General features: G+C 43.3%; 1 protein-coding gene across 3 annotated transcripts in view; it reads left to right on the top strand.

Moving 5' to 3' along the window:
* tshz2 (teashirt zinc finger homeobox 2) overlaps positions 1-26137 on the top strand; it is a 129479-nt gene extending 103342 nt beyond the window's left edge. For 2 of the 3 annotated variants that reach the window (XR_003692993.1, XR_003692992.1), the window contains one exon: positions 22619-22675. Coding sequence is in view for 1 of the 3 variants with exons in the window: in XM_028583155.1 (XP_028438956.1) it covers positions 22619-25650 (3032 nt within the window). In the remaining 2 variants the exon portion in view is untranslated. Of the gene's footprint in view, positions 1-22618 lie in introns of all 3 variants that reach the window. The other variant, XM_028583155.1, reaches the window with a different exon arrangement.
* The last annotated feature ends 543 nt before the right edge of the window (positions 26138-26680 follow it).

Genomic DNA, 26680 nt, shown 5'->3' with positions numbered 1-26680 from the left:
TATAAATCAGCCTTTTTGTGAAAAAAAAACCCCATTGATGACAGGCTTACTGGCCTATAGGTAAGGTAGTCTCTACGGCCATCCACAGATGCACTTAATCCTAAGGATTCAGTCTGCCACATTTATGTTTGACATTAAAACATGATTTATAAAATCATGCCAACAATTGATATTTAATGGCTTAGTATTCTATACACTAATATAGATGTATATAGGCTTTAGGCCGCCCACATGTGATTGTAGGCCCAGTTTAACATGCAAATTCATTTTATTCAATACATATGTAATAATATAGGTAGTAGGGGGTCCCTGATCCGTCTCTCTTTCAGTTAAGGGGTCCTTGGCTTAAAAAAGTTAAATACCCCTGCCATGGAGCATTTAAAGTCCAGCAACCTTTTCCAGAATGCTGTTTTAAAATGAATACAATTCTTATTATGGGCTGTGCAGGTTGGGTAGCATTGGGCTTGTGTATATATATAGGAGCTTCAATGTTCAATCTGGAAAATATCAATTTTAAAGAGGGCGAGTAAAACTTAAAGCAACACTATGTAACTTTTAACTGCAGCTGTAGTTCCAATGAGATGACCTGTAGGGGGACCGAAGCGGGAAAAGTTACATAATGTTGCTATATCCACTGCTGCGGGAAACAATTGAGCTAATTGTAAACAGCTGCAGGTGATATCACCCCTCAGACGATAGCCAAAGCAGGGGCAAAAAGTCTCACTGAAGAAACAGTGGAATCTAGTCGGACTTAGTGAGGAAAACACAACGTGTCTGTTTTAACAATAAATGATACCAATTTACTCTCTCCCCAAGTGACAAACATTTTTTTGTGAACAGCCATGCATTCGCACTGCAACGTCCTACAGGCAAATCCCCCCACCCACCAACTGAAAAGCCCATTAGAATGAAATGAATGTCAAATTCTGCTAAGTGTTTGCACATGACAAACATCTAACATGGCTAATTGCAGATAAGTGTCAGGGTAAAATGTGTTTTGAGCCTAAGATGGTGCAAAATGGCATTGTGTATTTTTGCTTTAGCACAGTGGTGATAAAGGCTTCGGTTCTGGGAAATGTGCTAAAACCATTCGCTGTTAGAAACTGAGAAACAGACAAACGTCTGCATCCTCAGTGCCTGTCAGCACTGAATCATAGCAGTTGTTAAGATAGACAGGCATCTTTATTTCTGGCAAAGACAAAAAGACTCATGCTACACAGCAACATGCTGGATTTGTTCCCCTTTAGGCATTCAGAAGGGCTGCTCGACTATGGGGAAAAATCATAATCAAAATTATTTGGGTCAATATTTAAATCGCGATTGTTTAACATAAATAACACTTTGTAACACACGTTATAATGCTCGCCTAGCTGCTAGCGTGGCACGCCCTCACACTCTGCTTCTGACTGGCTAGTAGTCCTTACCTAAGTACTGCGCATGTGCACTTAACACTAAAGAATCATGTTGTGTCAAATAGAGCCAAAACCATCAATCTGTCAACAGGAAATGATTTGCAGCAAAAAAAATTTCATAAACAATTAATTCATGCATAAATGTGTAAAATGTCATATGTTTTCAAATGTGACTATTTGAAGCTTTTATTTGTCGTATGTTTTAAATAACTTTTTTTTTTTTGGGACTGTTCAGATAAAACAACATATTTGAATATGTTAACACAGGAGATAACATTTTACTGATTTATTTCATCGACAGAACTTAATTGGAAAAAAAGATTGGTCGATTAATTGAGAGAATTATCGGCAGATTAATGATTGATGAAAGGACTTGTTTGGCTGTCAGAGTCAGTGTTTTAATCTCAGGTTGGTATTTTTTTGGGGGCGTGACTTCTCCAGTATTTCACAGTGTGTCCCTGTGTCTGCTTGTACTGGAGTCGTTCAGCTTCCAGTGTTCTCTAGGTTTGTGGCAGACATAAGTGCACATATTTGGACATCATTTTGGATCACTATTATTACCATATCATATATCTAAAATAGTGGAAAAGCTAGAGCAGATTTTAAATAAATAACACATAAAACAAACATAAAGACTGGGATGCCAGACTGGGGACCAACTACTATCATTAGATCTGAGAAAATTCATTTAGTTACATTGATTTGGCTTAGGTGTTTCCAGAAACAGCTTGGGGTGCTGCGCCTAAGCCTCACACTGGTAAGGGAAACCCTGTTCCCATGTAGTAGTGTGACCGGGCACCATCTTGTGTCCTGAGCAATAGCAGCAGGCTGTTCCATGGCAGCCCAGCAGCTGCCTGTAGTAGTAAAGAGGGAGAGTTGGTGGGCCGGCCTATTTCAGATTTGGGTCTGTGAGTTATTGGCCCTTTTTGATAAAACCCTCTGAATGACAGTAGCATAATTCAGCCTAAAAGTTTGCACTGTCACTGGGACGAGCTAACTGTCTTCGCTGAATATATGGGTGCAATTTTCGAAATAGGTTTATAGCAATTCTTGGGAGAGGAGGGCGAGATAGTGATATTACTGACTTTATCACTGCAGCTGAGCAGCATCTAGCACCTCTCCCCTCTGTATCTCTCTATTCCTCCGCTGTAGAGCAGTGAAGGATCGCACAGCGCATACTGTACATGGTGGGTATTACTAAAGAGAAAAGAGTCCAGCTCCTAACGCGGGACAGGGAGATGATATGTTATTATTATAGTAATGCTGTATTATTCACTCTTATCATAAGCGTACGCGTTGCTTCTTTCCCCCCAGTTGGATTTTACATTAAGTTTAGTGTCTTAACTCAGTGTTTGTCTCATTGTTTGTCTTCTCGCAAATGGATCTTGCACACTGGGTATCTGGATAAACATTTAGGGTGTTTTTTTATTTTTTTAATTTTTTCATCAGATGGGTAATTTTCTCTGAATTAGCATTCAAGTGCAGTTCCTTATGTTGCTATAAGGGCGTCTCACTTAACCGTTTTCCTTCTCAAATAATATAATCTTTGGTCTAATTTGCAATTTAAGGACATTATCAAAATCTGCCCAAACTTTTTATGGGCGGTTTTTATCTGATTTACGATGATTCTATCTATATTTATCCTAACAATCACTACTTGGGATGACTAATAGAATCACAGGGACTGTAATGTAATAATAATGGGAGAAATGTTAAGCAATAGGCAAAATAATGAGTCATCCTGTCTATAAACTGCACCTTTAATCCCACCACTTTTTTTTTTTTTCCCAGTCAGGCTGCTTTCTTTTCTTAGTTTTTGTCACTGTAACATGAACAGCTCATTGTTGAAATCTCACTGAATCTTTTTTTTTTCTGTTCTTTTCCTTTCATGTGTCGAGACAGAATCGGAACCCGTAAGAATCTAATATACTGAGCCCAGTATAGTGCATCCTATAAATTGATTTTGACCCAGCCTTTGAACAAAAGGAACACTGTTGCGTTGCCATCCACGGCTGATGCCACTCCCTCTTTGGCTCACGCTGAATACTCTCCTTTAATAGTGTGATGGGTGGTAGCTGGCTGACAAAAAAAAAGTGGCTTATTTAGTTGGTTGAGGTGAGGTAGGCAGGGCGAGGACGGGCTTTCTGTTACTGGCACCGATCAATCACTCTGTGAAGGGAAGCTAATGAAGCAGGCTATGGTTTATTAAAGGGGTTAGCAGGGAAAGGATTACTGCGGGGCCTCAGCTTCCCACAAGCCCAGGGAAGGATGATACAGTGCATCTCTAATGGTTAGGGGCTAGCCATAAAGCAATCAAGGTGTTTGCTCTAAAGCTGGCACCTATTGTGCCATCTGGGTGTGGATACAGATAGTTTTTTTAGTCTTTCTGGCATAAGTGAAGGAGAAAATAAACAGAACAAAGAATGCTGCAGGTTTGGATATAGGTTTACAGTTTACAGTTTGACGCTAATGGCCCCAACAAGTATACATATATATATTATGAAAGAGTGCATATACGGTTGGTATATGCACTCTTTCATAATATTTGACCACTGCAGTTTAGCTTTTGTTTTGGCATTTGCAAAATCCTGATTTTTAAGCTTAACTTTCATCGGGTGAAGTCTGTGAAATAACCTTACCCCGGAAAAAAAAATATGAGCCCGTTGAAACCAAGGCACTCTCTCAGACAGTTTGAAAAGACAAATGAGTAGCAGGGGAGTGAAAAATGCAAAGCAGATGTTTTTCTCACCGTTTTTAATGGCAGCAAGACATTACTGATGCCATTACGGAGACCTTTTATGGCTTCTTTTAATCCCCTGGCCTGCCCGAGGAAAGAAACCCCTTGTGGTGCAGAGTAGCCTCTTTACTTCAGAGCAACAATTTGAACCCATTTCCAACTCACTCCCCTAATCTGCCACAGGGTTTTACATGGCTTCCCCTGTAATTATTCTGCTCTGAAATCAAAAGGTAAAGAGGCACTAAAGTACACCTCTTAGGTAAACATGTGCCGCTCATCAAGTGTCTTTTGTAACAAATAGTGCCAAAATACTGCAGCTCGTGCATTGCTCACTTTTTTTTCCCCCCGCCCGCTGCAACTTGTTTTGGTCGTTTGGTTCACATTTTCAAACAAAGCGATCATTGATCACGAGAGCCAATAAGTTACCTTGTAACCCTATAGTTCCACACTCCCGTTCGGAGTGCTAGATTTACATGCGGTGCGGCGTTCGCTGTCTGCTTCCTGCATCAGACCCAACATGTAAAGCTCAGAGGAGCACTTACAGGGGTCTGGTTAGGGGCTAAAAATGAGGAGGAGATGAACTATATGGCTCCATCCCACAGTCCAGCCGGCAGTATATCAGCGGAATCGCAGCCGCTTGGGCGTGTGTGTGTGTGTGTGAACGCTCTACTCATAAATATCTTCCCCCACCCCCACCCCCCCTTCCTCACTCCACCCCAAAGGGGCCTCTGTGATGGTGATGGCGAAAGGATGTCGCTGTCTGGGTGATTGAGTGCTGCTGGTCCTGGCCCTGGGCACATCCCTGCGCTCTGAGCCCGAGTGGGAGGCCTACCGCTGAGCGTTGGCCTGGAGGGACTAGCCTGGAGGCAAGCAGCCGCACAGCAGCAGCAGCAGGATGTGCCTCTCCTTCTGTCTCTCTCTCTTAAAACAAGAACACCAACTTAGTGCATCTGCTTCAGTCGCTAGTAACGGAATAGACAATAGAAAGAATTAGGGCTGCACGACGTGTGGGAAATAATGCGATAACGTTGTTGAATATCGCGACAGCGATATTACTTTGCGATGAATAAACAGATTCTGCCTTTCAGCCGCTTTCAGTCGTCTGCTAAAATACAACCTATTGCTCGGTGGCTTTAAAACAAATGAAAGGAAAACATTTCCAACGTTCTTTTATTGAACAAGTTGAACATTGAATTGAACATAAAAGGCACCGCTCCAAAAAACCGAACAACAGTTACGTTTGAAAGAGCAGTTTCCTGCTGGTATTTTCTTTCAACCAACACAACAACATCTCAGTGTCTTTCGCGACATGTCGCAGCCTCTCGCGACGTGTTTATTAAAACGATATATCGTGCAGCCCTAGAAAGTATCACGTGAGCTGAATGTTTCCATGCTAATGTTTTTAAATTCAGACTGTATTTTATACATTGATTTCTATATGTTGGATCTGTATGAACTAGCCTTATCTGAACTTGCGCCCCATCTCTCTGAGTCTTTGTCAGTCTCACTCACTCAGAAAAAGGCGCAGTAATTAGCCTCACTTGCTGCATTGTAATTGGGGGCAGAGGGAGGTTGCTCATTCTATATTTTTTTTTCTTCTTCTCCCCTGTTTGATAATTGCAGACTTTAGCGTGCCCTCCGTTTAATTTTTTTTGATCCTCCTAAGCTCGTTTCCCATAGATGCCGATGCTATTTTAATGCGGTGGCTCTGGTGCCTTTCATCAGTCATCAGAAGCTCCAGCGTTTTAAGAGAGGGGAGAGTTCATCTTGGAAACCCACTGTCTATTCCCTTTTTGGGTTTCAGCGCCGTCAAGCCTTCCCACTGCCTCCACCATGAGAGAGAGAGAGCCTTGACACTGTCCAGGTCCGTCCTACTTGGCAAGAGGGGGGAGCTACAGAGAAAGGCAGAGTTTATTTCCTGTTCTTGTGAATCATATATCAGGACAATTCCCCTCTGTGCTGTTTGGCAACGGCGGAATGACGGGTGTCATTTATCATACGGACTGAAAGAAGCTGTGGGAAAAGGGATTTGAATTCTTCTGGAAGTGTGTGGACTCTCCTTAGTGGTGAATCATTAAACGGAGGAGTTTTTCAACAGGGATATGAGTAACTCCTTGCGCTGGTACTTTGTTCGCCCCGTTTCAACTGGCTGGCTCAATCATTAAACGTCTCCAAAAGATTTACTAGTTTTATATAAAATGTGAAGGGACATGGCATTTAACTTGTAATTGGGGATTTTCGCCCTGCTGAATCCATTAAGTCGCTCTTCAGTTTTTTTTTTTTTGGTTTGATGCAAGCTCCGTGATCACGCTTTTTTGCAAGAATTATATTTAAGCTCATTTGAATTTACAAATTTGATTAGCACTGCATTTGTCAGCTCCTTGTTGTCCTGCTAAGTGACGCCATTTTCATCTTCACCGTACTGTTATTTTCCGCTCTTGGTCATGTCGACTGGCATTTGAGATTGTGCTTTATAAACATTTTGTCTTCCTTTTTGGATTTTTATCTTTTAAACTTGTCAGGGACGGTTACTATTTCCCACACTTTTGAGTCGGGTGATCAAAGAAAAGGACTTTTGATCGTCTGTCACCAGCTCTTCAGCTGCACTGGCAGAAATAAACGTGTCAAACTTGAACTTATCCTCAACAAAAAAAAAGAAACATACTCCTAACCCCTGCTGCTCTAATTGAGTGTAACTCCCAGAAACCTGTGAACACACATGCAAAAGTGAGTAGATCATAAATCAGGCTTCTATAGACAGCCGCTGCTACCCCACCCCTGCCAGAGCCTCCCCAAAGGAACTAGTGGTTTCCATGAGCCGGCTGGAAATCAACCTTGTCTTTATGATGTTGTTGTACCCACCATCCGGACTTTTTGCTTCTTCTTTTCTTTTTCTTTTTTTAATCTGAAAGTTAGTTGAAGTCCTCATCAAATGAAAACGTGTCAATAAGGTATTGTGTAGGGAAATGGAGCTCGGTGTGTTTCAGCTGTCAGCAACTGTTAGCTGTCTCTCATGCGCAGATCACAAAGTTAAATGTGCTGTCAGCAAGTCCTCAGATAGAAATAGACGTGTTGAGGTTAGCCCGAGAAGCACCGCCACCCCCCTCGCCCCCTGCTGCCCAGTAGAACGCGGAGCCATCAAACAATGTGAACACACATCAAATCTGAGCATAAGAGGTGTAATGAAGCACATTTTCAGCTTTCAAGGTGTTGGAATCTGCTATGAAACAAAACGAGCCATAAGCTAGTCTTTATCTGCAAGACTGAATTAAGAACCCATGTGATGTTGATGTTATTTGGTAATATTTAGCTGCGAGGCTGCAGCAGTGTGCAATGCAGAGGTCTGGGCTGCCTTCCTTTTTCTTTTTCTTTTTTTTTTCTTTCTGCAGAGAGTCATAGCTTGATGTTTTCTGAACCTAAGCTCTTAGTGCGTGACCTCTCCCAGAGGCCCAGAGTCCCGGGCCGGTATCTTGACATGTTAGCCTGCCACCGCCTGCTAAAGAAGAGTGTAGATGCCCCAGAGGTAAATGAAAACATTTGGTTCTTGCCAGACCTGTTCACATCTCAGCTGGGCCACATGAGCTGGCAGGTGACGCGTGTACAGAGGAGAATCGGAGACCGCAGCGGTGGCCTACTTCTTTTCTTCCACACAGGCCGCGCAGGCCACAACCCAGAAACACAGATGAATATGTTCTTGGCTCGCAAAACACCGCGGCGAAACTGACAAAGCCTGACCTGCATCCAGGTGAAATTCAGGCTGCATCTTTAGCCGTTTAATGCTCATGGGATTGGTTTCATTCGCTTCCCGTGCGTAGCATAAGTGCTTCTAGTTCTTCACTGTAATGTTTTGTATTTGTATTGGCTGTGTTCCCAATCATTCCTCCTTTTTGTTCCGTCATTTTCAGAAATAGACTTGACATTGTGTCACCATCTCATATCAACATCTGCAATTACCAGACAATCCACATTAAAGTCCCACGGGGAGGTACGATTGCAGTTAAAAGCGCCCGGCAAATGTTAATTAAGTTAAATACTTGAAACTGGAAACAGCGAATGTTTCAAATGTTGTTGTTTTTTTTTTCATTCTTTGGTAAGAACTGAACTTTTTTTTTTTATAACATCTACAACTGATTTAAATAGAACACAATTGTTACATTGAAAATTTTTTCCACCATGTGTTATATTCACACTGAGCTTCTCTGCCACATCATGCTGTTGGTAACCGTTTGGATGTTCTCCACTTGACTTGAATTCTTGTGGTGGATAACGCCGCGGTTCATCGGGTTATTAAATCAGAGGGAATAACAGGCCCAGTTCTGGCCATTCTCGTGATTGATGAGCCAAGCTTTATTTGCTGAGGCGGTGTGTTTGTTCCGGTGTAATTGTCTACCAGATGGCTAAGCTAACTGTTCTTAAATGCCTTCAGACCTGCAGGGGTCCTGGGTCTCAACATTTCCACTGCTAATGACATTATGCCTGCAAACATCTCCGTTTAGTTTTTTTTCCTTTTGCTTTTCTGATCTCCAGTGTTCAGGATCAGAGGGGCTCTGCATGGCATTTAGCTCAAATTATCTCCTCTCTACGATTGTTGTTTTTTAATTTCTTCAAAGTAGGTGTTTTGTAGTCGCTCTGTTGGTACACTTCTTTGCGAAAATGAGCCTACTCGAATTTGAAGGGAGATGGGGGGGGCCGCAGGACTCCACTCTACCTGTGAGGAGTCAGATTGGAGGAGAAAATGGATCTAGGTGGCAGTGCGAGTCATCAATCACAGCCCCTCAAGGGGAGCTGCAGCTAAAGCTGCTCTGAAGTGCTATCTGTCAGCTGCTCCGATGCAGCCGGGGGGGACCAGAGAGGGGCCATATCGCCACCCATCAGCACATACCCAGCACACAACTGCCATGTAAACATGTGCAGGTGCTCCTGTCAAAATAACCCCTGTCCCAGTTCTCGAAGGTCGCGCATATTTTCACATATGGTCAATCGGCCCTTCTCATCGGCATTGTCTTTTTCAGAAAATACCTCCGGATGCTGCAGTTCCTGTAATAGCTTTTTTGATTGTTAACAGTGTTGGGTGGTTTATTGTAATTTAAAATTGAGTGTACTGTTTCTCCTGCTTCCCCCCCGTCCCTCCCAATCCCAACCCCGAATAAAGCCACCAAGTGCTTCTCCGCCGACGTCGAGCCGCGTCTGTCGATACCTCTCAAGATGGATAGTTGTTCTGCATGCTTATTGATTCGGCACAGGCCAGAGATATAAGTATCATTTGTCATTTCTGGAATTATTTGGAGTCCTAGTTAAAACCCAGACTGGGAGGGAGATGGCCATGCCTTGGGGTGTGGGGGGGTTGGTAGTTGGTGGGGGAGTAGCGAGTTGTCTGGGCTTTGATGAATGACTGCACGGGTTTTTGGTTTTTACTGCGAGCGCCGGGCCCTTTAGCTGCTATTTGCTTTCACCATGGTCCAAGAAAAACAATACGATGGGTCCAAGGACCGAGCAGCATCGTCCTGTCATGTAGCGTAGCACGGCGAGCAGGGTGGTCCAGGCAGAAGAGTCAGGAGGAGGGTGGGCCTAGGACACTGCATGCTGCTTTTCCAAAAAAGACCCAGTGGGTTGCAAGCCGTCCTGCTGCTCTGTGGTCCCAGCTGACGGCCCCGAAACACATGCTATGAATTTGAATATTTAGCATCCAGAATCTAAGGACAGAGGTATTTTTCTTTCTTTTTTTTTTGTTGTATTTTAAAAGAGCAAGACACAAGTGGAAGGATGTTGTTGGGTGACAGAAGCTCCAGCGCATCCCCTGTGACTTTGATTATGTCCTGTTTTGGGCGTCGGGCCAGCAGAGCTGGCTTCATTACTATATGGATCATCTTTTAAGACCATTTAAGATCAACGAGAGCTATTGTCCCCTAATGCCAGAGACTCCCGAGAAGTTCATTACTCTCAAACTCTTTGATTCATTTAGCCTAGCAGTCAGTTTCACTCTTTCGGATTTTTTTCAAGTATGACTTGAAAGTTGAGTCAAACCGTTTTCTTTTTTTTGTTGTTGTTTTTTTTTTGGAGTTTGGTGAGGGGAAAAAGTGTTTAACAGAGGAACATGTTTAACAGCAACAACAGAGGAGAGAAGAGAAAACCTTAGACACGTGAATGACAAGTAATTATTTCCCTTGTCCATCAAAACTGTGTTTTGATGCAAGCATGCGATCAAACATGATATTAACAACTTCAAGCCTTCAAATGAAAATGATTCTGAAAGTGTGAGCTTTTGTGTTGCGCTGCAACATGAATCATTCACAAACACGCACACACACACACACACACACACACACACACACACAAAAACACACACTGGGCAGGGCGGCCTTTTGCCTGACCAATATTATTGCCACAGCTTTTCAATGCTAGATGACCATTGTGTGTTCATTTCCATTTTAGCTTGCCAAAACGTTCTTCTCACAGCGGGAGAGGGATGGAGAGAGAGAGAAAGAGAGACAGCTTTGTGTGTCTTTCAGTGTTTGTTGGTGAATATCCCCATACGCAGCGGGCTGACCGACTGCCCCAAGTCTCCCCGCATAGCCGTCAAACAGGACGCCGCACCGAGCCCGCTGCATTTTCATCACTTGCCCTTTCTCAAATGGCCCGAGCAGAATGAACCACTGTGTCCTCCTCCAAAATACAAAGAATCACTTCATTATTTAGCCATTTTTACATTGTGCCGCAGAAGCCTCCTACAGAAGAAGCCCTTTTGAACCGGGTCGTAAAAAAAAGGTTTGAATAATTCAAAACAATTATGTTTATGCAGTTTATTGAAACGCATGCTTGCTACAGTATGTCGCGAAAGAGGGTATTTGCATTAGTAGGGCAGTCGTCTCCATTTTGTTTTGCCGGAGCAGTGAGAGGACAGACAACAGAGGCCCTGCTTAATCCCTTTGGAGAACTAGTGCATGAATTGATATATCCTCCTCTCTCTCTCTCTCTCTCTCCGCCTTGCTCCCCTCCTGCTAATGTCTTTCCTAGAACTTGAACAAACAGCCTGTGCGTGTAGGACACATAAGACAGATGTTTAGGATTACTTTCACCCCATTGCTCTATTGTGTGCACTTTAAGCGAGCTCAGCTGATGTGGAATGCCACTCATTCAGGCTCTGTGCTCCTACAGGGCACCTCCTGGTTATCAAAGTGCCATCTGCACTCAAGACAGAACAACGCCATTTTTAACAGCGGCATGTTTGGAAAAATAGCTTCTTTTATTTTTTTAAAGGGAGAACAAAAAAAATCTAAACTTCCTCTCTTGCCACATTTTTTTAATGATGTTTTATAGGTTAAAACTAACCTATGATAACCTCTGTTACTGAAGACTGTTAGTGTTTAGCTTACGCTAACAATTCCTATTTGTTTTTCCTTTTAAAGAAATAAAGCTAGCCTCTTTCTCCTTGTCTCAGTTTGTGTGCGTGTGTGTGCGTGTGCCTGTGCCTGTGTGTGTGTTTACAGATGTAGAAACAAATGGGCCCGACCCACATTGATATTGTTGAGGGGTGACATTATCTTTTAGCAGAGCACTTATCTAATCTGGCTGCTGTGGTAAGCCGGAGGAAGTGGCTATGGGACAGGGGCCGGGGATACTGCATCTTTAATTACCATTGATATCGCAACAGAGAAGAGAGCGATGGAGGAGCGTAGCGGGGGGAGAGGGAGGGAGTTGAGAGAGGGAGAAGACCCGTGTTCACTTTTTAATTAAGGCTCCGTAGTGTAACTCGTCAATGTACATTATTGGAAGAATGAACGTCAATGCCATTGCTTTTTCTCCCCCTCCTTTATCTCTGTCAATGATTCAAAGACATGATTTATGGTTCGTCTCCGTCTTTCAGGATCATCCATCAAGCGCTGGCTCTGCCGCAGCGCCACCCGTTGTAAATCATTCTGAAAGCCTGTCACTCATTTCCATTAACCGTTCCTCTGTCGCTCCGGTCCCCGCCTCCCTCAACCTCCCCCCACTCCCCTCCACCCCCACACCCCCACCCCCCTCATCCACCCCTCTCTCCTCCCCCTCGGTGCACAACCTACAGCCACGCAGGGTATCAGTTCCGTTCCGCTGCTTCGTCCGCCTACCTTCTTTTCAATAAATTAACCACTTTCTCCCATGCAATGAATAAAAAGGCTCTGCACTCGTCTTGCAGTCGGCACCTACTCCTCCTCCATTACAGCCCCAACACCTTACAAATGTCACGCCGCTGACTCGTAGGCTAAATGAGGATATAGCAAAGAGACAATATTTTTGTTGCGCTGACTTTTTCCCGATGGCAGTATTTGAACAGCTTTGAAATGTGTGCATTGTGCTATTAATGAACTTATATCCCACGCATGCAGGGCGCTGCATATGGTTTTATTATGTTTCAACTATTAGGTAGGTTTGACTTGTGCATAATTTACCAGAAATTGAACGCTCAGTAATAGCCCGTGAACCTAGGTGAGACTGTGTTCACATGGTTTCTTTTGTGCATTCAGTCTGAGAAGCACTGAATTCAAGTTTAACAGTTACTGGAAACAATATCATGCCTGTAATTATTGCATGTAATAAAAGCACACTAGGTGGGCCGTGGAAAAAAAACATGGGCAGTGCTGCCTTTAAATGCTGTTGGTTTTCTGTAAATTCTACCGGTAGTTTAATTCAGACGCTTGAACAATGACTGTAGTCTTTAACCAGTTTTTATAGAAACAGGTCTTATGAACAGAAATAATTGGCTCAATGGAGTGACTGTCAATCTCTTACAATGGTTGATGTGCATGCTCTGGGGAGCCCAATTCACTGGCTTCTTTTTTTCATTCTAATCAACATCTAGATATCAACACAGCGGAATACCCACAAACAGCAGAAAGCCTGTTTTGAGGGGAAACTTTCAACTATCGGGTGCCAACACATTTCACTATTTGGGCAGCCATTGTTCTCAGAACGGGCTGTCAAAGTGACAATGCGCACCAGGCAAATCCAGAAGTTTGCACTTTTCAGAAAAACAGCGGGCCCTAATCATTTCATGGAGGACACTTGACAACAAATTTGCCATTAAAATGAATCTGAATAGGAGGGAGCAAGGCTGTTTTGAAGCATTTCTGCCTCTCTTACTGGTGCTCGTCATGTCCCACAGAGCTCCAGGTTTGGCGGCTTGCTTCTCTCTTTTTATGCTTGCCATGGAGCAGCCTTTGGTCCCACTGGAAACTGACAGTACCACGCTTCAGCTGCAAATTCACTCTGTAGCCTCATTGTATTTAATGAAGGGAAAAAGTGGCAATCTACTATTAATGAACTTGGAATGTAAAAGAATGCCTCCCTTTGCTGAAAACTGCATAAAACTGCTTGTACAAGGGAAGCGTTGGCTGGAGCCCATCCAGAATCTAATGAAAGATCCATACAGGGACAGAGCGGGCGGGAGGAGTTAGTGAAATGCAGATTGTTTTTAATAGAATACACAGTCTCTTCCAGCTGTACTATCAGATTCATCAAGGCCTGACCTTGATGGAGGGCTGCTGTTGTTTGGGAGGGCCAGTGTTTAGGGTTCATGCAAAGTTTATGATGCAGGGACTGTATGTACTGTATATACGTCTACTGATCTCAGGGGAAGACTAAATGGTACACAGTCCACGGAGCAAAGAGTGAAGGAGACTTTTCGCTGATACTTTGATATTATATAAGGAAATAACGCACAAGATCACAAGGGAATAAACAACCAATTTAATATTAAAAACAATTAAATCCTGGCTATTGCCCCTCAGATGCAAAATAAAACCCAATCACACGACGGAGCAAATGTTTACAAAGCATCAGACAATGATTGAATTGGAATTGAAAAGCTCTTTATTTGGCCGGGCCAGTGGGCATGAAAAACAAACAGCACGTTAGGGGCGCGTAGGCCATCATACCTTTGACTCATTATCTCATAAAAGTAGAACAAAGGCCTTATGTGTGCAAGGCAGTGGTCCTTTAAACAATAGCCCACTTTCCTCCGTGCTGCCACGCAAACATTCCTGACTGACATTCAATCAGGGAAATTTGAACCGCAGCAAGATGGTCTTTTATTAGTACCGCCCTGTTTGCTCGACTGGTCAGCTCCAATATGCGAAGCGGTTTTGAGTGGCGTGCTGTAAGATGATGGGTTCACTCTCTGATAAGGGTGAATGAGGGGTAAACTGCTATTCTGCAGAAAGGAACCATCAGACCTCATCATGTCGCTCCTGGAGAGCCGTGTCACGGGCTCTTCAGAAAGCCAAGTGACAGAGCTCCCCTCCTGCTACTGGAAAACACACCGGAGCCGAAGCCGCCCTGCTTCTGCTCCGCCAACTGGAACTTTGTATCAGCCGGGGCAGAAAAGATCATCTGTAATCTGACAAATATACACTGAGGCTTTTAAGCCTCTGCAGTTGTAATGGTATCCTGCACGCTCGCCCCAAATTGTTTATGTTTACCTTTTCTCTTAGCAGAAGAGGACAAATGGGGAAATGGCTTTGTACAGTATATTTTTATCTGCTGACACACAACCCCACCATACAGCTGATTTAGCGGCCAGCGGGTTTGTTCGCCCCAAATTACAAAAGAAGCAAACCCATATTTTCTCACTTATCTTTGGTGGCGTCTAGCCATGCTGATAGTTTGGGGATTCTTTTTTTTTGGCCCAGATTTTGAGAGCTCTGTTGCCTCCTCAATAGAGTGGAAGGTAATTTGGAGCTCACAGATTTTCAATATTGTTAAAAGCATTCAGACTATTTACTTAAGTGAAAGTAGTACAATATAAGTAAAAAAGCTGATATGTTTATCAAGTAAATTAATATTATTTCTGCATTAACATGTTATCATGTTCGTCATATACTACTGGGTAGTTTAATCTATAACAATGCATTATATTTTATAAACTGATCATGTTTCACATGTAATTGTAATATGAAAAGTAACGGTGTATGAAATGGAGTATGAAATGGATACTAAAGTAAAGTAGAACTACTTCCAAATTGTACTTAGCTACTATACTTAGTTATTTTCCACCATTGCAGACAAATCAAACCAAAGTTATCTGCATGTCTATATTAACACACCCTGGTCACTTTATTAGGTACAGCTTTACAATGTAACGCAATGTCAGTCCAACAGGTCCGACACAAATTCTACATTCATGACGATGATAATGTTCAGATATTCTTAACCCTCCTGTTGTCCTCGGGTCAAATTTGACCCTTTTGTTTTGTTTTTTTTAAGTTTCCATATCAGAAATTTGGGTTTCTGTCCACCAAATTGTCAAAGAAACGTAACGTTGATGGTTCCATACAACCACTACTCTGCACAGGTAAAATAAATGATCAGTTCGCTACTTTTATTGAATTTGGGTGTTTTATTTAATTGTATAGCATTTGAAAAAAGAAAAAGACAAAAGAATGTTGAAAAAAAGGGACAAAAATGTTGGAAAAAGCTCCAAAAACGCGGGAAGAAAATCGACGAAAAACATTTAAAAAATTGCTGGAAAGAAATCGACAAAAGCGTCGGAAAAAGGTGACAAAAAACCTGGGAAAAACATCGTGGGGAAGTGCCGAGTGTCAAAAGAACAACAAGGTTGAAAAAAAAGTTTTAATTTAAAATATCGACCCAGAAAAAAAAAAAAAAAAAAGTTGACGGGAAGACAATACAAGGGTTTAAACTTTCAGGGAAGTGAATTCAGTTCAGTGTTTACTGTTGAGCTGGTGCTAAGTGATGGTGAGCTGTTGTATTGGATGGCATTAGATCGTACAGGTGTACCTAATAGAAGTGTGTACGTCGTTTGTACTTTGGGTGAACCAGCTCTGTAGCAAATGTCCTACTTAAGCCTGGTTCTATGTAACACTATCTAGTACACAGATAGCAAGGATGCACCTGTCTGTGTGTTGCTGGTCTGGTAAAGGTCTGCCAGACAGAATGGGGAATGTTGTGTGTGTGTATAATTGTCTCCGCCGGTGCTGATAGGGGGCGCGGGGGGGGTGGACCCTTTGGTGAGATGCAACACCAGGCATGCTGCATGCGATGCGGAGGCTGTGGCACGTTCAAAGTGATGACTTAGGTGCCGGAGTGCAGATTGCAATGCTCTCCCAGCGCTCACTTCCAATTAGGCAGCGGGCCGACTGATGCGTCTCGGAGCAGAAGCTTCTAGTAGGCATCAAAAGGAGCCACGTCGCTCGGTGACATCACGGAAGGGGAAAGGGGTTCCTGGAGCTCCAGGCGGGGCAATCTGATGTGGCTCAGTAAATATCGTGATTAGCGTCCATGCGTAGACAGACTTTTAGAAATTCTCCACATTTGTATCATTGCATAAAAATACCCCAAATAGCTCACACTAAATGTGCTCGAAGGCTGTGCTGCTCAGACGGTGACTGCCTTTGGATGTATATTTTTGTGTGTTTATTGGCGTGCCTGTTGTGCGTTCCAAAGTTCTCTGTGTTTTTAGTTAACAGAATGTTGGTTGTGAAAACATTTTTGATTAATTGCCATAATTATTGTGATCATTTTTGCCCAAATGAACAGCCAGATGGCAGGATATGGTGTCATATTTGCGATCCTATCATTAATCTGGCTCTAGGTCCATCTGAGCACATTGTGCCGATTGCTGTGTTCACAATCTGTCCTCAAGTTGTCCGAGTCTCTTTCGAGCTGCAAGCTTTTATTTGATTATATTAGACTATAAAATATTAAAGTTGAGGGTGTATGAAAGCAGGGCATTTATCTGCATGAATAGCTTGTGTTTAGTGAAGTACGTAATGCACTTTAAGTAACATCTCCTTCATGCATACAAAAATTAACATGAGTGTTTCCGTCTCATGGTTTTGTATTGAAAGCCCCAGAAAGATCTGACAAAACCACTTTGTTCGCGGCTGCTTTTAAACCCACTTAGCATTATCTAACCTATGGATTGTCCCCTTGTACCAGAATTTGTACTACAATACTGTTAATAACAATGAAATGGCATAGACTCTGTTACAGTGTGCCTGCGGAGTTTTTGAAGTCTGTTAAGGACGTCATTTAGAGGTGTCGAAAATGGAATGATGGGCCAGGTGGGAACTAATGACGCAATCCTATTTTAAAGCAAGTCAAAAACTATTTCATTCCGTGATATCAATTAACCTCCAGACAAAGTTTGTCAAAGGGAGCAGTCTGAATGGGATTGTTCTCTCTTTACTCTGCGGTGTCCTTGGGCTCGGGAAGACTGTTTCCTGACAGGGAACAATGAAGAGAGGTGTTTACAGATCTTTACAGATGGCTCCGGGGCTCAGAATTAGCTCTTCGTCGTTTCTCATGCGATTCAGTTCAGACTTAACTTCAGATGTGTCATCAAGACTATCATCAAGATGTCTAACAATATATCTCTTTGATCTTGACGTGCGCCGCTCACCGACTTAGTCAGATATCACTGTCAAATATTAAACCTTGTGACATGTGTGTCTCATTCTAATGATAGCTCACCGAAAGAAAATCACAAACCGCGGTTGGCTTTTTCAAAACGCACACCATCATGTATTCCAACGTCGCAAAAAAAAAAAGCTTCACAACTTTGGAATTATGTTTTGTACAGTGAGTACTTTCTGACTGACATTTTCAGACCTATTTATAACAAAGGATGAGCACGGTGACTAAGTGTTTTTAAAAATGTACAGACACAATTAATTGGGCACATTGCTTCCACGATGTGAGTGTAAAACATGGAGGAGAAACAGATGATAGTTACTGAGACAGCCTGATCCTGACCTGCTTTGTTAGCGTGTTTCTCTGCCTATCCAGCAGGCCTGCCTTTTTTTTTTTTTTTTTTTTTTTTTTTACATGGCATAAATCCGGGAGATGAAAATGTCATGGAGCAGGTTCATTTTGCAAAGAGGTTTTGATTGCCATGCGCGTGTAATTGATTGTTCCAAGGACAGGGGGAAATCTAGAAATGTCATAACAGTCCTGCTTAGGTCGGTCCCACCACAAGGCAATCAATGAGAAGTAAAAAGAGATATTGATTTGCGAGCAGCAAAAACTGTAGCTTGAGACAACCGGAGAGCGCTGGGGAAAGCGGGCACAGACGTGCAGACCTGTCACTGGCACCTATGAATTACCCAATCTTCTCTGAAGATAGTGTTACCTCGGATACTCTCGGTGGTCCTGCGCCGGGTATTGCAGCTGTCCGTTGGCTAAGCTCCTCAGGCTGCTAACTCTCTCCGCCTTGTCAGATTAATGAAGGAAATGTTGACCTTCCAGGGGATAAATGTTGATGTTCTCAAATTTACAAAAGTTTCTACTGGCATGTTAACACTGGAAACAGAATGCCCTTTTTACAGCTGGCGCACATACATTTCTAAAATGATTGACACATTTTGAATAGACTCACTGACACAAGGGAGAGGGGGGATTGTACTCTATGAAGATACTAATGCTTGAAGTTGTAAATATGTTGTCATGTAAGCCTTTAGCAGCAATCCAGTTGGACAGCAGGCTGCTGTGAACGTTGCAGTAAATGTAATCTATTTCTTATGCAGCTAACTGGTTTCTCTAGATGTGAGGGGAAACCGCATTTGGCTGCTTCTGTAAATCCAGGCCGTGCTGTGCCAAGAGTCCTCTCTAACGGATAAAGGTTATAAACACTTCAACTGCCTGATTTATGATGGACACCTCAGGTTTTTTGACCTTTGCATATCTCTGTCTGAAGATATAAATTTGTAGTGACACAGATTGGAGGCTTTACAGCGGTTTATGACATGCTAAATCTCAGGCCAGGCATGCCAGCCTCTTGTTTTGTAAGGCTAGTTAGGCAGGGAGTTGCCTTGCCTGGACTCCCAGACAACATTTCCAAAGCAGCCATGTCCTGTTTTTTTTTTATTATGGGTTTGTTGTAAAAGTTGTGAAAAAATGTGCTCTGTCAAGCAGTTGCTGCTCTCAGTCTTGGTTTGCAGGGTGACACACCACTTGTACTTTGAACAATGATGTTTGATGAGGCGTATCTGCAGTAGGGGTGGGAATCACCAGAGGTACCACGATACGATATTATCACGATACTTAGGTCACGATACGATATTATTGCGATTTTAAACATATTGCGATATTCTGCAATATATTGCAATTTATTACCTTTTTTCCAACTTCATTATTATGTCCCCAAAGGAAAACTTTGTCAACATCTGTTTGTTCATCTCACATGAATTTTATTGCTGTAAAATGTGACTGTCAAGCTGACTAACTAACCAGCACTTGAATGAATATGTTATAAATGTTGTATACACCTGGCAAACTGACCTGTTTGCATTTTTAATTAAGGTGGACTAGACTGTAATACCAACAGGTATGCACTGCTGTGCTACTACAGGTATTTTTTACAATTAAAATGAGTACAAAAACGGCGCGACGGAGTCACGTACCTCGGTTCCGGTGTTTTTAGCAAGTGACAAAATCCTTCATTTTCCACAACGTTGTATGGACGCAGGTCTTTGCACATGAAGTAGGCGATGGCTTGAGTTATTTTCTTAGCTCGCTCTGAATTGGGAGGTAGCTTTGTCAAGCTAAGTGTGTCCAGTGTTGGTTGGTTTTCGGGCGGAGCTGGTTTAGCATTAGCTTTACCGTCCTCGGCTAACGCTAACTCTGGATGGTGGCGTGTGAGATGAGCCCTCATGTTTGTGGTATTCCCTGAGTATTTTATTTGCATACGACACTCCTTGCAAATCCCATGTCTCATGTCCATCTCAGTTGTCCCCTCCTTGTTAAAAAATCCGAAAAAAGTCCAAACACTTGATTTAAACGCAGATGGTGCATTTCTGATTTCTTTCTCTGACGCTGCCATGTTTATTTTATCTACATCCTCCTGCACGCTGACAGTCACCCCGCTGACCTCACCAGAAAACAAACAGCGCCATCTGGTGGACTGAATAAGCAATTGATTTCATTATTATACTACCAAAAAGTTAAATTCTGATGTGCAATTTAAATAATAAAAGATCGATACTTGGCGCCTGTGTATCGATACAGTATTGCCACGAGAAATATCGCGATACTATGCTGTATCGATTTTTTCCCCCACCCCTAATCTGCAGTTTGTTCTGTATTCTTTGACAAACTTGTTTCTTGTATTAATTTAATGACCTTTTTCAGGGTGTTGTCTGTTGTTGTGGCATTGTCCTTGAATCTGATCACGTAATGCAGCTTGGCACGGCAGCAGCACTTTGATAGACCAAGAGCTGGCAAAGCACGGTTACAAATGGTGCGAGAAGCAGAGTTAGACATGCGGGTATCTTGGAGTGATCCCTGCCAGAAGGTTAATTGGTGCCTCTGGATGTCTGCTACTTAGGGCATCTGATAGAAAGGCGTAGAACAGCAGGAAGGGTGGCTGTTAATCTCTGTCAGTTCCATCCTCAAATACCACGATAAGGCACAAACGTTCACATTAAAATTGATATAACTACATGTAAGTGGTTATTACCAGGAAACAGTACTTAGTCTTTGTGAAACACACATTTATCTTACACAGAGGGTAGGTGAAATTGAACCGCATGTATTGGTGAATTCTAAGCTGCATCAAATATGCAGAAAGTAGCCTTCGCATGGTGGTGTATACTAGGAATGAGCCATTTCTATTCAACCATCACTGGGCTGGAAAAATGCTCATCTCCCCACTTTGGTGTGCGTTCCTCCCAGTCCTTCAGTTTTAGTGACGACTTTAAAGAGAGAGGACATCAACTTGGAGCTTGTCATAGCCATTGGTGTTCTCCTTCACTGTGAATGCTATATATAAAACCATAAATAAAACATACCTCTGTGCTCTTGACAACTCTCTCCCTTAGCATCAAGGGTGTTTTGGAGGCCATCACCGATCTCGGTTGGCAAATCAAAACGTCTCTCTTGCGGTGGATCAAGGTCATAAACACAAAGTGTGTGTGTGTGTGTGTGTGTGTGTGTGTGTGTGTGTGTGTGTGTGTGTGTGTGTGTAGGCTCTTGTTCGCGAGGCCCCATTCTCTGTTTGTTTTGAAAGTCCGAATCCCATCTCCATCCATTAGCTGGCAGGCAATTCCCCCTCCAGGGTTTCTCTTGAGGCACTTGTGAAATATTGATAAATAAAAAAAAAAAAATCTTATTTTCAGAAGGCAAAAAAAGGGAAGACATTCTATGGGCCGCCCAGTGTGGGACTCCTGAGTGCTCCGCTTCAGCCATCCCCCTCATGGAGTGCCCTCTATTCAGAAGAGAAATATTAACCACATGAAATGCATAAGTGCCTGGACAGGGCTGTTATGTCCTATTCATATTTAACTCCGAGCACATCTGCCACATCTCTCCCAAAATGCACATTTTCCAGCATGACTGCAAGGGGGAAAATATCTCAGATATGAGACGAACACTGACAAACTGCATTTATTGCAGGATGTCTTCAAAAGATACGCAAGCATTGATTGTGATATGTGTTGTGTGGGTTGCCGGGTGTTTGGATAGTGAATGATCTGGAATAGTTATTGTCAAAAAGGACACTTTTAATCTTCCGTGGCTGTCTTCATATTCTGTCGGGCAGATCCTACAGCCACGTGAAAAGCCCTCTATGCTGAGTCAGAGTTTCCGCTAATTGGATGATGGGAAATATGTCAATTAGAAATACTGTTGTTTAATTATCTGTTAATTGAAGCAATAATGTTTGTGCTCCATGAGTTGGGAGAATGAACAGGTGAATAATGAAAGAAGTAATTGCTGTTTATGAGACTGTCAGCGAAAATATAACGACGTGACAGATTGGCAGTCGTTTTTAGATTTTTCTTTTTTTAAATTCTCTAGTTTTAACGTGATAATTGAATCTGCTTTTCCACCAGCATGATCAACATCTTAATCAGCATTCACATTTGCAACATATTTTGATTTTGCTAAATGGCTACTTGTCTTCTGAAGTTACATTTTCTCATCTTTTTTTTTTTTTTCCAGACGAGCCTTTTAATTTATTGATGGAGCAATGCGGGACATTAAAATATCTGAGTTTGTGTTAAGACATTCTTTACACATGGCTTCAGGGAAGCTGAGATGTTTTCCAGAACACAAGGCTTACATTTCCATTGCAATTTTTGAGGCGTCCATAATCACTATGGAATAGGTCATTTACAGCAACACTTAGCAGGCCCCAGACGAATCAATTTCCTTTTGTCACTCAGTGGCCAACGATTGTTGTAAACATCTCAACTTGAGGCCAGAAAAACCTTGCACACAGCACTAAGTCAATGGCTTGTCGTGAATCACATGGTGATGTTAGACCAGCAGCAGTCTGTTAGTAAAGACATTACGTCCAGCTAGACTCTCCAACCTCCCAAGGCACAAAGCAGCCGCCATTGTGTTGTCTTAAATGGCTCCTGTGACTTCTCACAAACAACAATGTATACTTGATGCCGCATGTGGATTTCTTTCTAAATATTGTACCTTGGAAATGAAATTCATTAAACTAATCTCCATGTCTCTATCTCTCTCCTAGTGTATGAAGACGGTGTTCTTCAGGACTCCGTCCCCGAGGAAGACGCTGAGAACGACGCTCAGACTGAAGAGGAATGCTCGGAGAAGACCAGCCCCAAAGTGTCCGAGGACAGAGAGCTAGACAACAAGAGCACCAACACTTACAGCAACCAGAACTCTCCCATCAGTGTCCTTTCCAACCAAGAGGCCGAGTTGGAGTCACGCCTTAGCGACGCCAGTGACCGGCTCTCAGACTTCAAAACCTCCCCGCCGCCCGAGAGCAAGAGGGATGACGAAAGCCCCAGCTCCAAACATAAAGAGGAGACGGGCGGCAGCTTGGAGAAGATGAGGGCAGCCTATGCAAACTTTCTTTCCGATTCCTACTGGACGGGAATAGGGATGGACATGAAAGTCGGCAAGAACACCAGCAAAGCCAACTGCGACAGCACCAACGGAAGCACCAAGAGTGAGTTTGACTGGCACCAGGATGCGCTCTCAAAGACTTTTCATCAGTCCCTCTCCCCGAAGCCTGCATCCAAACCTAACCTCTTCAGCTCTGTCCACCTGTACAGGCAAACCACCAAACCCTGTGGCTCAGTGTTCACGGGAGCCAGCCGATTTCGCTGTAAGGATTGTAGCGCCGCTTACGACACTCTCGTGGAGCTGACCGTCCACATGAACAAGAGCGGACACTACCAGGACAACAACCACAGCAAGCAGAGTAACTCCTCTGCTTCGTCCTCGAAATCTAGGAAACGGAATTTTCAGGATATGGAGGGGAAAGAGGACGCACAAAAAGTTTTGAAGTGCATGTTCTGCGGCCACTCTTTTGACTCACTCCAGGATTTGAGCGTCCATATGATTAAAACTAAGCATTACCAAAAGGTGCCTTTAAAAGAGCCAATCCCAGTCATCACACCCAAACTGTTGCCACCAACCAAGAAACGGGCCTTTGAAACGGTGAGACCTTGCTCCCCTGACTCTACGACCGGCATATCTGGCTACACCGAGGCACAAAGGGCCGCTGCCATTTCGAATGCGAACAATAATCGCTACGGCTATCAGAACGGAGCGAGTTACACTTGGCAGTTTGAGACGTGCAAGTCTCAGATTCTTAAATGCATGGAGTGTGGAAGCTCCCACGACACCCTTCAGCAACTCACCACACACATGATGGTCACCGGACACTTCATCAAAGTCACAAACTCGGCCTCTAAAAAGGGTAAACAGTTAGCGCTTGACCCCCTGGCCATAGAAAAGATCCAGGGTTTAGCCGAGCCTGCTGCCAGTGACACGGAGGGAGAAAAGGTCTTTCCGAAAAATCCTTCCCCCGGGAGCAGTGACAAGGATAGCCAGGGGGAAGGTACATCAGACAAAATGGAAGACGCTGAAGCTAAGGATGACAAGCAAGAGAGTGAGGATCAAAAGGCAGGCAATGGGACTTTTAAGTACCCATATCTCCGCGAGGAGGATCTTGAACAGGACTCGGGAGGAGGAGGGGACATTCTTAAATCTTTAGCCAACACCGTGGCCTCTGCCATCAATAAAGCTCAAACGGGGACGCCAAGCTGGAGTGCCTATCCGAGCATTCACGCTGCCTATCAGCTCTCCGGCATCATCAAAAGCGCCCCTCTCTCCGCGTCTCCTCCTACTCAGCTAAAGCAGACATTTAACCACAAGCTGAGACCGATTGCCCCAAAGGGGAAGTTGTACCACGGTGCTGTGGGAGTTGAGGCTCCCCAGGGACCGCATCAAAACGTGGACATCAAAAAAGAAAAGGTTGGCATTAGCGATGGTAAAGAAAGTCAGAATGTTAAGTTTGATCTGTTGGAGAATGATGACAGCGATTGTCAGGACGATTCCTCTTCCTCTTCAAAGCTTGATGCAGACTGTATGAATGAAGGGAGTGAAGCGATCAAAGGGAAGTTGAGCCCCGCTTTCTCTGACAGAGGCAAGACACCGAGCCCCTCTGCCAGCAATGGACGCGCCACTACTTCAGAGCCTCTCGGTGACACTCCAACTCTGCTTGGCATAAACCCTCTTAGTGCACTGCAGTCAGTTCTAAACAATCATCTGGGCAAGGCAAATAAGCCCCATAACTCCAGAGTAGATAAACTATCGGCTCACGCCCAGTCTATTTTTGCTGACATTAACCGTAGCAGCGAGAAACCAGCTTTAATGCTTAGGAACGCCATAAGAAAAAGGCCCGATAACCCCTTTCTCTTCGTTAACGATGACCAACCAATAGACCTGACGAAATCTAAACACAGCAAGCAAAGTTCCTCTCTACTCCAGCCCTCCTCCCCGATGCCACAGAAATACGCTCTGTCTGACATCGCAGATATGGTCAAGGTCCTTCCAAAAGCCACAACGCCGAAGCCCTCCGTGCCATCCAGGATCCCGGCGATGAAACTGGAATCGGATGTCAGGCGCTTTGAGGACGTGTCTGCCGAGGTGTACTCCGTCCACAAGCGTAAAGGGAGACAGTCAAACTGGAATCCTCGCCACCTTCTCATCCTGCAAGCCCAGTTTGCCTCCAGCCTCTTCCAAACCTCTGAGGGGAAATACTTACTCTCAGACCTCGGCCCTCAGGAACGGATGCACATCTCCAAGTTCACCGGATTGTCCATGACCACCATAAGCCATTGGTTAGCGAATGTAAAATACCAACTGCGGAAAACCGGAGGGACCAAATTTCTGAAGAGCATGGACACCGGGCACCCGATCTTCTACTGCAACGACTGCGCGTCCCAGTTCAGGTCACCGGCCTCCTTCATTTCCCATCTGGAATCCCATCTCGGGTTCCAAATCAAAGACATGTGCAAAATGCCAGTAGAGCATCAGACGAAGGTAGAGGAGCCAGAACTGTCCAAGGCCCTCGGTGTCCGAGCCACAGAGGCTCTGGTCACGGACGAGGACATGGACTCCAAGTTCAAATGTAAGCTCTGCTGTCGGACATTTGCCAGCAATCACGCGGTCAAACTCCATTTGAGTAAAACTCACAGCAAATCCCCCGACAACCATTCACAATATGTGGAGATGGACAAGGAGTAGTTTTTCATATTATCGTCACTTTTCTTCCTTTTTTTTAATTTTAATACACAGGTCAGATATTTCAACTGTTTTTTTTTTTCAATTCGCTTTGTGTAGTGTGCATCATTATGACTTTTTAAAAAAACATTTCATGGACAGCAAAGACACACTGGTTAGAAATTGTATAAGGAAAACACTAAGAGATACTTTTGCACCCCGCTCAAATGCATCACCAGTAATGAAATGTATTACTGCTTGAAGAAACATAATTGCTGATGTTTGCATGCAATAGCCCTGGCTATGACTACTATTTATTTGTATGATATGTCAAGTTTCAATTGTATTTCAAAGGCAAAATAATGGACTAACTGTACTTTACAACTTCTGTGATACGAGTACACCTGCAGAAATGTGCAGCTGTGAAAACAGGTAGCCCGACACACGGTAACACACATGCAGACCTGTACAGTGTATTGCTATGTAAAGATGTTTTGTGTTGCAATGATAGAAGAAGGGGGGGGGGGGGGGGGGGTGGGGGGTGGGGGGGGGGGGGGGAAAAAGCACTTTAATAAATGTTTAATCACCAGTTTAGACTCAGATTCTGTACATGATTCAAAAATAATTAGACGGTCTGGAAGAAAGAAAAAAAAAAAAGGATATTTCACATGTAAATATGTTTTAGAAGAAAAACACAACAGTGCGTTTCATGCAACAAGGATAACAGCTGACATCTGATAGCAAGACAGATGATACCTGTGATACCTGCACCTTTTTTTTACTTATTCAAATAAAGAGTTAACATTTGATAACAGCTTGTATATCTTTTTTTTTTTCCTTCAATTATGAAGATAGCAGCTTTAGTTTTTTTTTTTTTTAAATGATCCAAACACTGAGATCACTGTTGCACATGCTGACCAACTGATTAAATAATGCACAATAAATATATACATATAGATACCAACAGATTCTACTTGATATGGCATTTTCTAGGTATGCAACCTTCGGAAACATTTTATTGAATTATTAGGTCTTTTTTTTTTTATTATAACTT

This window comes from Perca flavescens, chromosome 7, assembly GCF_004354835.1.
Source record: "Perca flavescens isolate YP-PL-M2 chromosome 7, PFLA_1.0, whole genome shotgun sequence".
NCBI classification, from domain to species: domain Eukaryota; kingdom Metazoa; phylum Chordata; class Actinopteri; order Perciformes; family Percidae; genus Perca; species Perca flavescens.
Note: the sequence above shows the minus strand (reverse complement) of the source record. Positions and strands in the feature narration are given on the sequence as shown.